This window comes from Poecilia reticulata, chromosome 16 (genome assembly GCF_904066995.2).
Source record: "Poecilia reticulata chromosome 16, P_reticulata-male-v2, whole genome shotgun sequence".
NCBI lineage: Eukaryota > Metazoa > Chordata > Actinopteri > Cyprinodontiformes > Poeciliidae > Poecilia > Poecilia reticulata.
The window spans coordinates 3266766-3280817 of record NC_088845.1 but is presented as its reverse complement, the minus strand read 5'-3'; the positions used below and the strand labels follow the sequence as shown (position 1 = coordinate 3280817).

Sequence of the window (14052 nt, the reverse complement as noted above, 5' to 3'; positions counted from 1 at the left end):
GGAAGGTCGTTTATGCAAATTTAATGGTACAAGTGTTTTCTTCTTCGATGGATGCCATTAACCGGGCTTCTGGGATGTTTACAAGATTCATGAATCATTTAGTTGTTGCAAGTAAAATCAGATGAAAAACAATAACTTCAAAGAGCTTTTTTTGAGCTGCTGTTATCCGCCTGCAACAAAATTTATTTCTTGTTACTTAAGCATAATTTTGGATTATAGGTTTAAGGATTTCCCTTCCATCTTTTTTTAATAATCTCTCACATGTGGAGAATTAAAAGATTCACACTACTTTGCAAATTATTTTGTCTGTCCTCTCATCCTTTATTTGGGATCTCCTTGTCTAACATAAGACCGGCTGCCCTCTTTCATCACCGTTGCATTAATCGCATTAAAAAAGACCCTCTCTGGTTTTGTTTCTGTAACGTGTATGAGTTAAAATTTGCCCTATTCTTCCCAGGCAGTCAGGTGGAAGAGCAGAAACGTTTCATCCACATTAAGAAGACGCTGTGGGTGTCTGAGGGTGATGGAGCCACGAAGTCCACCGGTCCGGCTGACATGATGCGAGAGACAAGCAGGACACCAGCTCTGGGCCTCGTTACTCAAGCTCCATTAAGCTTCACGCTTAAATTATACCCTAATACCTGTTGTCACGGTGATGCACTGGGCTGAAAACATTTATGCAGGCCACGGGGGCTGAAAACTGCCCCCGTGTGCAACACCGATGCCACCAAGGACACACACTCACACACACAAGCAGCCAATGCTCATCAGCATTACTCCCTGCAGGTCACACACAAAATCAGGCCTCTCCAAACACACAAACAGCATAAATACATATTCATTAGTGCAATATCAGAAGTGCCTTTCAGTCATGGAGTCCTTCTCATTAATCTGCTGGAAGTTTTACATGGTGTCTTCATATCTGAAGGAGCTTTCTCTGATACCCTTCACAAGGAAGCAAGAACAGATGAGAGCAAGTTATTATTTGTAAATATCGTCAAACAATGTTGAAAAATCTATATCTGCATGTAGATTGTTGTCAAAAGTTGTGGCTTTCTTCTGTTTTTGCTTTTTCCCCCACATGTTTCAGATCCCAAATACAAAGATCACAAACAAAAAACATCACAAACTAACCTGGCGCTGTATGAAAGAGTAACAGATTAAATTACTGATCACAGTTAAATCATGACTTAAGTGTAACAAACCTGTACTATCAAGAAAGCTTTTAAACTGAACCTTTCTGACAACATGAAGTAGGGTACAAGATCTAGAAAACACATCATGCCCAGATCTTGTAATGGCTACCAGCATTAAGAAGCGCATGTTAGGACTTTATTAAAAAATATGCACTTTGGTGGGAGTTCAGGAATGGCAGAAGGCAGCTAATGATGTTGCTACCTTTCAACGCAGTTCTGCTCAATTCTCATCTCCCTTCATTGCTCCGTCTGGAATTTCTCCCATAGAGTTCAATTTCTCCTGAAATTGAAGCCAAGCAGGATACTGTCTCAGGAATCCAGTGCAATTGGTAGTTTAAAACAATTACTCTACCAATTACCACAAACACTTCAAAATCCCAATTTAAAATGTTTTATCTTCCAACATGTGTTGGATGATCAGAAATATTTAGTGAGACAAGAAAGTAAAAGGTATGAAGTTAAGGTAGAGCATACAATAGAAGAAGAAAATATTTACATTTGGTAATTTTTCTAAATATGCATATAGCATAAACATTTAAAAATGTGTCCACTTAGGTGAAAGAATGACCAACTTGTAAAGTCCTTCATACTACCCAGGTAAACTTTTACAGGGTTGGGCTTTCAGTTTCATTCAGTTTAGTTACACAGTTCTGATTCACAACAAATTCATGATAATTGATCGCATGAAGTCATTAAGTTTGCAGCAATTCCACCTACTGAAAACTCATGGAAACCACCTGGATTTTGCTCATTATCAACATTATTGTTTCCCTTCTGCTTCCACAGGTAAAACAGGTGAGTCGTCCCAGAGGAGGAAGTTCAGTAGACATGCATGTTGAATTTCTCTAATATAAGTCATCTATTTGCACAAAGGCAGGCTTAATGATACAACCACTCTCAGTCATCAGATGCAGAAATCTGCCTTTTATTTCCCGGCAGGCTGACGAAGTGGTTGCAGTCAGGTGTGGACACTGCTGCCTTCACTGCCATGCCCACTAAAGGAACCGTGCTGCTCAGAAAACAAAGAAGCACACCCAGCACAGACACACTCCAGGTTTATGAACCGTTGGAAATTAAACATACTTTTTATGTACCAAATAAACCAATTTTTGTCAAAAAGCATAAAATACTGTTTCAGGAAACAAATTTGAAATGGTTTTTAATTTGCAATGATAGTGAATAACAACATAATGAAAATAGGCTTAGAAGATTCCTGAAAATGTAGCTGTATTAAATGTATAACATCTTGCCATACATTTAACTACAGTGAGCCAGGGATCCGGGAGAAACTGCCTTTTCTAATTATTCTGATTCATCTTTGTAGAAATGATTTATAGCTTTCACTACAGGAAGAATAATAGCGAGTGTAACCTCCTGCTTTCCAGTCAGCTTCACATTCCTCCTGTAATTTATTACCAACTTTATTTACCCAGATAGACACATAATCAACACCCAGAGCAACAACAACAAGCAAAAAAACAAAAGAAAAAGTATAATCAAAAACAATCACAGCTAATTTGTTAAACATGTTTTGAAGGAAACATGATTGCAGCCGGATTAAATGTTCAATCAGCATAATCAGGAAATGTTGATTTTTATATTTGTGAAGTAATTAAAATGCAAAATTACATAAAAACAAAGATGATAGATTGAGTGCATTTATGATGCAAATTGGGTTTTGTATTTTGTTTTTCTAATTTTAATGAAGTTAGCCTGTGAAAAAGTTTGACTCAGTATTAATTCTGCATGTCTGCCTGTGTTTTCCTCATGACAACCATTTTGGATCCTAAATGTTTAATGTGTAGAGATTTTTAAATAGTCAATACTTCTGTTTTCTTGTCAAACTTAAATTTAAGGTAAAAATGGCACAGAAGCCTCTTTTCTAGAGCATATATTCATGTGTGCAGGTGTGTGTGCATGCGCTCTTACTCTCAACCTGCCTGTTTTATCAGAAGTCAGCCTTTCATCTCTGCAGCAGGCCTGAACGCAGCAGACAGACTGGGTGATACTGACACCCAGGGGTCCCTGAACACATCAGCACCAGTCCTCCATACTTCAGACCCAGAACCGTCTGAAACCTCTGGACACGGCCATAACTGTCATATTACTGCAACACACACACTCACCCCCACACACACACACACACACACGCACACGCACACGCACACACACACACATGCACACACACGCTCAGATCCATGTTAATTTATTTAAGAAGTCACTGCAGACGTCACATCAAATGTGATCAGTTTCATTCAAACGGAGATTTGATTCTTGCATATTTTCATATTTTTCAAATTGAAAACAACAGTGATGTCATTTTCCATCACTTTTCAGTTAAAAAACTATTACATTGAAATCAACAGACAAAACCATACTCACTAGTCCACATTGGTTAAATGTTTTCAAAAACATAAGTTTAGTTAAGTTTTTTAAACGTAGATTTTGTGTCATAAATTAATAGACTAAACACTCTTGCAAAAAGCATTTACATAAGGTCTCCTGAGCTATTCACAGAGATGCTCTTTAGAACATGCATAAGGAAAGTCATAAAATAAAATAAGCCTCTTTTAAGAAAGCTCCAGGTAGAAAACTGTGGATTTAACAAATTCCTTGCATAGCTGAATATTTGATAAGGCCTTCAGCCTTCTCCTGTGGTGACTGGAATGTACATTTATTTATAGAGGCTGGATTTGTGCCAGTTTTCACCTTGTAAAGTTGCTACTTGACTAAAATCTTCAAAACAATTTGAGGAAACTTTTGAAACTACAACAAAAGTTGCAAACAAAGTAAATCATTTCTGTTTTATTATTTTCTGTATTCTTTTAAATATAGATACTCATAACCTGCAGGGGATGAGAGAAGCAGACTGGAACAAACTGGAGCATGCAAAATGTTGGTTGCTTGCTCAGTGACAAAAACACTATCTGTTGCAAAATGAGATATAATGATAATAAAGGGCTGTAAACTGCTTGTTTATCAATACATTTCCATAACTTTTTGACAATTCCCTAATCGTATTATCAGAATAATTTGGCTCAAAGTTAAGTGAACGTTCCTCTGTAGAGTAAATGTGGAAGCACTTTGCAGGCGAACCATTTGGGGCCCCAGTCCTGTGGTTCAGCACATGAAGCCACCTGACTGCTCCGTGGTCGGGACGCCATCAGGCTGACAGGGGGAAGTGGAAGCCACCATAAACTGGGTCGCAGAGGGTAGAACCGCCTCAGGGCAGCTTGGCTGACACCCCACATCTAAATCAGCACATTAGGCACCAGTGCACGACAAAGAATTACAGGGGGAAAAGTGCAAGTAAGGGGAAACTGCATGTATTATGCGTTTTAATATTCAGTGTTTGGAGAGTGGATGAGATCGGAGCCATTTGGCTTCCCGTCAAAGCTACGGACACATGAAGGGTACCAAACCACCAAGGTTCAGACAAAAGAAGATCATCACTCTGTTCAGCAGGAAAAGTTCAACTAGATGCCCAAATGCACTTCAGAAAATTAGAACCTCAGTAAACGGTTCATTTATTCTGTAATTCAGTTTGAAAAATTTAATTGATTTACGACAAAGACACATTACACACAGTGCTATATAAATAAAATTACCTTACCTTACCTTACCTTACCTTACCTTACCTTACCTTACCTTACCTTACCTTACCTTACCTTACCTTACCTTACCTTACCTTACCTTACCTTACCTTACCTTACCTTACCTTACCTTACCTTACCTTACCTTACCTTACCTTACCTTACCTTACCTTACCTTACCTTACCTTACCTTACACACAGATTGTCTGTGAAGTATGTAAATACTGTTTCAACACATGAAAGTTACATATCATGCTTTTAACAGTTTTGCATAAATGAGCATGCTTGCAGCATTTTCTTATCCTTTCTGTAACTTTCTTCAGGAAATTGAATTGTACATGTATGTCATGTCTGCGACAGACTGGCAACCTGTCCAGGGTGACCCCGCCTCTCGCCTGGAACGTTAGCTGGAGAGGAACCAGCAACCCTCCCGACCCCACTGAGGGACAAGGGTGTTAAGAAAATGGATGAATGTCATGCTGCAATTGTTTGCTTCTTCAGCAGTTCAGGTTCCCCTTGTTTTAAATATGATTTTGTTTTTAAACAGTTTTTTTGTCTTTTCAGACATATAAGACACGTTTTTGATGATAAAATACATCTTTAAGACTATCACATATAGACACACTGAGTTTCTTTGATATAAGTTTCCTTTGTTTTTGAAAAGTGCCACATAGCTCATTCTGGATTCGACCAGGTCGCCATTTTGAACTGAATGACTGTCGTCCATCCATCTGTTTGTCCGTCTGTCCATCCATCCATCATCGTTGTTGGTTTGACACTTGGAACAGTTAAATCACCACTAGATGGCGGTGAAGTAATGAGTAGAAGGTAATTCAGCCATCGATCTAGGTGTGTTGGACCAGAGAGGCATGTAAAGGATTTAAACGAAAATTTGACAAAGAGCTTTAATGTGATTATCAGGACACAGGAGAGTGCAGGAGTAAATGAAAGGGCCACAACAGTGGTAAAATGAGCTGACTGAGCAGATGGCAGATCACCATGGCAACCAGGACCGGCTGAGTCTTTCATTAGACTTTGAGTTGTTATGTGAGATGATGTTTTGTGGTTGTTGAGCAAAGATATTTATATTTTGTGGTGCCTTTCTGTTGTATTGGAACTTACTTATGCCCATGCAAAAAATGAAAATAAACATTTAGTTGAATATTTTATTATATTGGCAGTATAACTCACCAGTTCCTGTAATAAAACATTTATTCATGTAAACTCTATGCAGCAGTGGAAGCAGAATGTTGTTGATGAATGAAGCTGAAACCAAATATCTGACCTTCTCCAGCATCACGAGACACTTTGAAGGAAATTATTCTGAATTTTAATGACAAATTGTAATAATGAACAGAAGATTTTCCATATTTCTCTGTAATCAAGTTGTTTTATTGAAGAAAGTAAAATACACAGAACTAAATATTTTTTATCTGAATATGAATAATTAAGAAAACAGCATCAGTTTTGAGTTGATGTTAGTATCAGTTATCTTCTTTGGATAAAAAATAAAGAAAACAGAATCAAGTTCAGTTCAAACTCAATGGATTTAAACAAGAACAAAAATATCCAAATACAGCAAAACAAATATTAAAGTAAAACTATTAGAGCCCAGAAAATGTTAGATTTCCTTGAAGAGAAACATTTCTGTCTCGTGAGATTAAAAGAAATAATCAGTAGTGATTTCCTTAATAAATCCTTTAACACAAAGAACAACATTTAAACCAGAGAAATAAAGATCAGAACAGCAGAGCAGAGACATCAGAACAATTAACCCTGATCAACAATCAGCAAATCTACTTGGGTTTACAGATCTCTGCAGAGTCTCCAGTGTACCAAACCCAAACTCCAGCCAGTAGCGGTTGAGTGAATCTGGTCTGGACTCTGTGGAGGAGAGTCATGGTTTCAGAGACGCTGTAGAAGGACAGAATACCTGCTCTGTGATTCAGGTAAACTCCGACTATGGAGGAAACTGGACCTGAGATGGAGGTCCAGATGTTGTTGTGACCAAATCTAAAACTGCTTTGGGAACACTCTAATGCCCAAGATTGATCATTATATCCAAATTTACATTCATCCCCATTTCCTACTCTGCTGATGTTCTTGTATGCGACTGCTACATAAACCTGCCTCCCTCTCCACTCCACCTCCCAGTAACAACGTCCAGTCAGACTCTCTCTGCACAGAACCTGCCACCAATAAGTGAATCTGTCTGGGTGACTAGAATAAGTCTGATCATGATTCATTGCTGTCACCTTCCTGTTCCCCTCTGATAGTAACAGCTTTGTGTTTGCCGTGTTTGGATCCAGAGTGATTTCACATGAACATCTTAAGAATCCAGCTCTGCTCTTTGGTTCTGGTTCTGGTCCTGACAGTAGAACATCCACCTCAGTGACCGTCAGTGAGATGTTTGTCCATGAGTCTCTCAGGACGTCCTGTAGTTTGTCTCTGAGCTCTGACACAGCTGCTGTCACGTCCTCAAAGTGTCTCAGAGGACGGATGTTGATGCTGGATGAGTGTGTCGACTCCCTGAGTGCTGGCAGTGAGGGGTAGTTGAGGAGAAACTGGTTGAGATCCTCTGTGTGTGAGAGCTGCTCCAGCTCAGCGTCTTTCCTCTTCAGCTCACTGATCTCCTGCTCCAGCTTCTCCTGAACATCTTTGACTCGACTCACTTCAGTTTCTTGCTGGGATCTGATCTGCTGCTTCACCTCAGAGCTTCTTTTCTGGAGGAGACGGATCAGCTCAGTGAAGATCTTCTCACTGTCCTCCACTGTTTTCTCAGCAGAGTGATTGATGGCCTCCACCTCCTGCTGAAGCAGCTTCACATCTTTCTCCTGGTCCTGGATCATCTGCTGGATGTTTCCTCGTCTGTCCTCCAGCTCTCTCTGCCTCTCAGTCCTTTCTGCTGCAGCTGACACTGTGTCATGGCCTTTATGTTCATCCACAGAGCAGAGATAACAGATACACTTCTGATCAGTGCGGCAGAACATCTTCATCACCTCATCGTGCTTAGAGCAGATGTTCACCTGGAGGTTCTTGGACGGCTCCACCAGCTTGTGTTTCTTATATGGAGCCACATCATAATGAGGCTGAAGGTGTTTCTTACAGAAAGAGGCCAGACAGAATAAACAGGACTTGATGGCTTTCAGTTTTCTTCCAGTGCAGGAATCACAGGCCACATCTTCAGGTCCAGCATAGTGGAGGTCAGCAGGAGCAGCTTGGAGTCCAGTCTTCTTCAGCTGCTCCACTAAAGCTGCTAGCATGGTGTTCTTCTTTAGCACAGGCCTCTGTGTGAATGTCTCCCTGCACTGAGGACAGTGGTAGTTGTTCTTCTTCTCACCCTCATCCCAGAAGTTGGTAATACAGTTCATACAGTAGCTGTGTCCACAGGTAGTAGCCACTGGATCCTTCAGTAGATCCAGACAGATGGAACAGGAGAAAGTTTCTCTGTTCAGCTGAACTGCCTGCTGCTCCATTTCTCCTCTCAGTCACACTGACTGTGTTAGTTTCGTTTTGTAAGAATAGAAACAACCTTGAGCTCCGATCCACCAATCGCATGTCAGGACAGAGAGGCTCCAGCCAATCAGCTTCGTCCTTCATTAGCTGCTGGTTCCACCCAGTTTCAATGTTTGAGACCAGGAAGAGGAAGGCTTTGAATGTAATAAACTGTCATGTTTAACTGTCTTCACGACTGAGTCACTAACCTCAGATTGCTAACTTGTTAGCTCTCTATAGCTTCAGATAATAATGTAGAAGAATCATTGCTCCTGAAGAAACTAGATGTATTTAGTTGCTCATCAAAGTCTTTTGCCTGTTTCCTCACTGCTGTTTAATGGCAACATGACACAGAAAGTTTGCATCATATTCATATCAGTTTGTTTAGTGTTGCTGATAATGCATCGTTTTATAAAGCTGTAAAACTTTAATAAATCACAGCATTCAGAGGTTCTGCAGCCAAATGTGACACAGGTCTGTTTCGGGCTTTCATTTTCAAAGAAGTATTTAATTCACTTTTCAACATCCGACATGTCTTATGACATGTCTCCAGCCTCTCTCACATGTTTAACGTTAAATCTTCAACAGGCTGACATGGAGGATTTCTAACCTTCTCTTCATTACTGATATCAGGATGATATCAGGATGTTGAGCTCAGTTTTCTATCTGTAATCTCTCTACAGTGGTGGAGGCAGATTGTTGATGAATGATGGGGACACCAAGCATCTGATCTTCTCCAGCCTCACCAGAGACTTTGAAGGAAATGTTTCTGTACTTAAGACAACAATACTAACAATTTGTTGTAATAATGACAAGAAAATTCCCCAAATATCTCTGTGATCAAGTTGTTTTATTGAACAAGACCAAAGAGACAACAGGAGACTTTAGTTTCTGATCGAAATTTAAAAATTGAGAAGAAAACAGCATCAGTTCTATGTCAACGAGAGATTAATTTTTATTCTTTGGATAACAATAAAGTAAATATTTGAACCCAATCAGTTGAGATTGAGGTTCAGTTCATCTCAATCTTGACTGATTTAAACAAGAACAACATACATATTAATTTTTTATAAAACAAAAAACTATTAGAGTTCAGAGAAGTTAAAATTTTTATGTGGAGAAATATTTTTGTGTCGTAAGAATTAAAGAAAACAGCAGTGATTTCCTTTATGGTTCTTAGAACAAAGAGAACAACATTAAAACAAAAAAAATAAAGATCAGAACAGCAGAGCAGAGAAGTCAGAACAATGAACCTGATCAACAATGAGAGAGAAAATCTATTTGGGTTTACAGATCTCTGCAGAGGTTCCAGTGTTACAAACCCAAACTCCAGCCAGTAGCGGCTCAGTGAATCTGGTCTGGACTCTGTGGAGGAGAGTCATGGTTTCAGAGATGCTGTAGAAGGACAGAATACCTGCTGTGTGATTCAGGTAAACTCCGACTCTGGAGGAAGCAGGACCTGAGATGGAGGTCCAGATGTTGTTGTGACCAAATCTGTGATTGTTTTGAGAACAATCTAATGCCCAAGATTGATCATTATATCCAAAAACACATTCATTCCTCCTTCCTACTCTGCTGATGTTCTTGTATGCAACAGCTACATAAACCTTTGTCCCGCTCCACTCCACCTCCCAGTAACAACGTCCAGTCAGACTCTCTCTGCTCAGAACCTGAAAATAATAAGTGAATCTGTCTGGGTGACTAGAATAAGACTGATCCTGATTCATCCTTGTCACTTTCCTGTTTCCCTCTGATAGTAACAGAAAACTGCGTGCTGTGTTTGGATCCAGAGTGATTTCACATGAATATCTTAAGAATCCAGCTCTGCTCTTTGGTTCTGGTTCTGACAGTAGAACATCCACCTCAGTGACCATCAGTGAGATGTTTGTCCATGAGTCTCTCAGGACGTCCTGTAGTTTGTCTCTGAGCTCTGACACAGCTGCTGTCACGTCCTCAAAGTGTCTCAGAGGACGGATGTTGATGCTGGATGAGTGTGTCGACTCCCTGAGTGCTGGCAGTGAGGGGTAGTTGAGGAGAAACTGGTTGAGATCCTCTGTGTGTGAGAGCTGCTCCAGCTCAGCGTCTTTCCTCTTCAGCTCACTGATCTCCTGCTCCAGCTTCTCCTGAACATCTTTGACTCGACTCACTTCAGTTTCCTGCTGGGATCTGATCTGCTGCTTCACCTCAGAGCTTCTTTTCTGGAGGAGACGGATCAGCTCAGTGAAGATCTCCTCAATGTCCTCCACTATTTTCTCAGCAGAGTGATTGATGGCCTCCACCTCCTGCTGAAGCAGCTTCACATCTTTCTCCTGGTCCTGGATCATCTGCTGGATGTTTCCTCGTCTCTCCTCCAGCTCTCTCTGCCTCTCAGTCCTTTCTGCTGCAGCTGACACTGTGTCGTGGCCTTTATGTTCATCCACAGAGCAGAGATAACAGATAAACTTCTGATCAGTGCGGCAGAACATCTTCATCACCTCGTCATGACGAGAGCAGATGTTCTCCTGGAGGTTCTTGGACGGCTCCACCAGCTTGTGTTTCTTATATGGAGCCACATCATAATGAGGCTGTAGGTGTTTCTCACAGAAAGAGGCCAGACAGAATAAACAGGACTTGATGGCTTTCAGTTTTCTTCCAGTGCAGGAATCACAGGCCACATCTTCAGGTCCAGCATAGTGGAGGTCAGCAGGGGCAGCTTGGAGTCCAGTCTTCTTCAGGTGCTCCACTAAAGCTGCTAACATGGTGTTTTTCTGCTGGTCAGGCCTCTGTGTGAAGCTTTTCCTGCACTGAGGACAGTGGTAGTTGTTCTTCTTCTCACCTTCATCCCAGAAGTTGGTAATACAGTTCATACAGTAGCTGTGTCCACAGGGAATAGTCACTGGATCCTTCAGTAGATCCAGACAGATGGAACAGGAGAAAGTTTCTCTGTCCAGCTGAACTGCCTGCTGCTCCATTTCTCCTCTCAGTCACACTGACTGTGTTAGTTTCGTTTCATGAGAAAAGAAACCACCTTGAGCTCCAATCCACCAATCACATGTCAGGGCAGACAGGCTGCAGCCAATGAGCTTCATCCTTCAGCAGCTGTTTGCTCCACCCAGCTTTAATGTTTGTTTGAGACCAGGAAGAGGAAGGGAGGGAATATCAGGCTAAGATAAACTGCTTAATTCACAAATATTAACTTCATTTGTAGGAACCTTGCACTGTTTGTACTGATTAAACTCTCTCTCTCTCTAAATATTACACTGAGGTGACAAAGTAGATTTTGTCATTTTGCAGCATAATTGGTAGGAATAAGTGAGTAAAAATGGGTTTTTGACAAGAATCTGGCAGAAAATGTTAAAACCAATCAATACTGTTGTCCCTGTTTTGAAAATGAACTTTGAAAACATCTTTAAGAAATGTTATTTCAACATCCCAAATCTTAATAATCCTTAAGGATTGCTTCTGATGGTACTTCATTTCCAGTTTACGTTAATCTGATGCTGCTCCAAGATGTGTGTTCAGATACCGAAGTCAGAATGACGCCAGAGGTTTGTTCAAAACCTGAGCAGTCAAGGTGTTAGAGCTCTAATATTACGGCTCTATGTAGATTTTAGTCTGTATATATAATTTTAATAACTATTAAATTAGAGAAAATCTATAATATCTGTGCATTCAGTTAGTTTCTTAGTTTGTCTTTATTGTTATGCATGAAAAAAATGTTGGAATTCAACATTATGAGCCAAATATTTGACATTCTAACTGAGTGAATTTTAATGCCCCACCAAAATTATACATATGTAGAAAATTTTAGAATTACTTGAAAAGCTTGAATTAAAAATATTAAAATTAAACAATCCAGTTATTTAAAGTAAACTTTGCATTATTCTGTTTTCTTTTTCTTAGATCACATCCCTGTTCTGACTTCCTGAGCAGAGCTTTAAATATCGAGATTTCTCTTAAAATATCAACTTCTGATTCTAGTTTCAAGAGTTAAATGACTGTTTAATCTTTTTCTAATAAAGTATTTTAACCTCTTTCTTTTCTATAAAATGAGAACAAAACTAAATGTTATCAACTTCCCTAGAACAAAGAAGAAAGTATTTTCTTTTGATTTTTTTCTTCCAATTTCCCTGAGACACACAGAGACACAAAAACACTCCATAAAAATTCAATATTACAGACCAGAGGAAGGGCTCAGGTTTGGAAATGAGGTCAGTACCAACGTTTACTACACTCCTCTGTTTCTGTCTAACCTTTAGAGAATCCTGCCGACACTCAGATTAAGTCTCACTGAGGGTAAATCCTGGTCGACAGCTAACACACACACACACACACATGCATGCATGCATGCACAAAAGAAAAGTAATGCCTCACTGACACACAACGAGTTGATTCCTTTCTGTATCTGGCAGACACACACTCACACACGCACACACACAGTAAAGAGTGTATAAAGTAGCATCTCAAACAGACACAACCTCTCCATCTCTAATTCTCCGGTGTACACACACACTCTGCAGCTCTTGTACTATCACTTTGCAAATGTGCATATAGAAGCTCCCTCTGGTTCCCTCACTGCTACACACACACACGTGTGTGTCCACATGCATGAATGCAGGTACACACACGTACGGAGGGACCCGTCCTGAACTTTTGGGATCTGTGGGTAAAAAGCTGACTTGATGTGACGCGAGGTGTGCAGACTCGGCAGAACTGCTTTGCTGCAGATGGCTGATGTGAACCTGCAGCAGCTGTCAGATCTCTGTCAGAAACTGTCACCATGCTCTTTATTCTACAAGCTCTGCCTCTCCCGTCACACACCCTCCACCCGGCTGCTCCCCGCAGGAGTTTGTCAAACCTCAACCTCATCCTCCAAATGGGCCTCAAGAAAGAGAGAGAGAGGGAAGAAATGTGTTTCAGTGATGAACAGGATCATTTTCATTTTTTGGTTAAATAAGTAAAGAATTCTGTTAGTTTGTTTACAGAATCAGATGATTTACAAAACTACTAGATTATAGTTTTTCTCTCTTTTTTTGACAAAACAGATTGATCACAACTCAATGAAAGGATGATAAGATTTATTAAAGAAATGAATTAAAGGGGATGGATGGAACATCTGGAGATTTATGAAGATAATAATAATCATGAGGTGATGCAACAAAACCAAAAGTTTTAGGATATTTGATATAATATTTTAATATGATGGAAATGGAAATTTAGATGCAATGAAAAAATGTAAAAAAAAAAAATTGGTACTCATTACTTTTTTGCGGTTTTAGTTTTCCCTGTATTATTTACCAAATTCATGTTTTCAGGTGCTTGTAGAACAAACATTTGCTGATTTGGAATTTTAAAACATTATTTTTAGCCCATTTTTTTCATAATAGCAAAACTCTCTGAACTTTTGACCCAGATGTGTAATCTTGTGACAGTGACTGAGTCACACATTTAAAACCGTCTCTATAAATGAAACAAAAAACATTTTAATACCCAGATTGACACCTTGCATAGTTGCAGAAATTCAACTTTATTTTCCTCCTTTGTAAAAACTCTGCATATCTGCATATTCCACAAAAGAAAAAACTCTACATTGGTTTTTGTATTTATATGTTTAAAATATCTATACTGAGAGAACAAAAGTCAAATTCCTTATTTGTGTACAGAAACTTGATGGGTTTAGCTGATTCTCCTTCTATATATGAATTTATGAATGAAATCATGTTGCACCTCATTAAATCATTAAATTCATTCTTAAATTGGTGCATAAAACTATTTGTGTCAGCAGGAAT

General features: G+C 39.6%; 2 protein-coding genes across 2 annotated transcripts; both read right to left on the bottom strand.

The window, feature by feature from the left end:
• Positions 1 to 6317: 6317 nt before the first annotated feature.
• On the bottom strand, positions 6318 to 8289 carry LOC145547646 (tripartite motif-containing protein 16-like). The gene has a single exon (XM_081597412.1). It carries the CDS (start codon positions 8263 to 8265, stop codon positions 6586 to 6588), a length of 1680 nt encoding a protein of 559 aa, XP_081453538.1. The 5' UTR covers positions 8266 to 8289; the 3' UTR covers positions 6318 to 6585.
• Positions 8290 to 9520: 1231 nt separating this feature from the next.
• Positions 9521 to 11424, bottom strand: LOC145547645 (tripartite motif-containing protein 16-like). The gene has a single exon (XM_081597411.1). The coding sequence runs from the start codon at positions 11233 to 11235 to the stop codon at positions 9562 to 9564; it is 1674 nt and encodes a 557-aa protein (XP_081453537.1). The 5' UTR covers positions 11236 to 11424; the 3' UTR covers positions 9521 to 9561.
• Positions 11425 to 14052: the final 2628 nt, after the last annotated feature.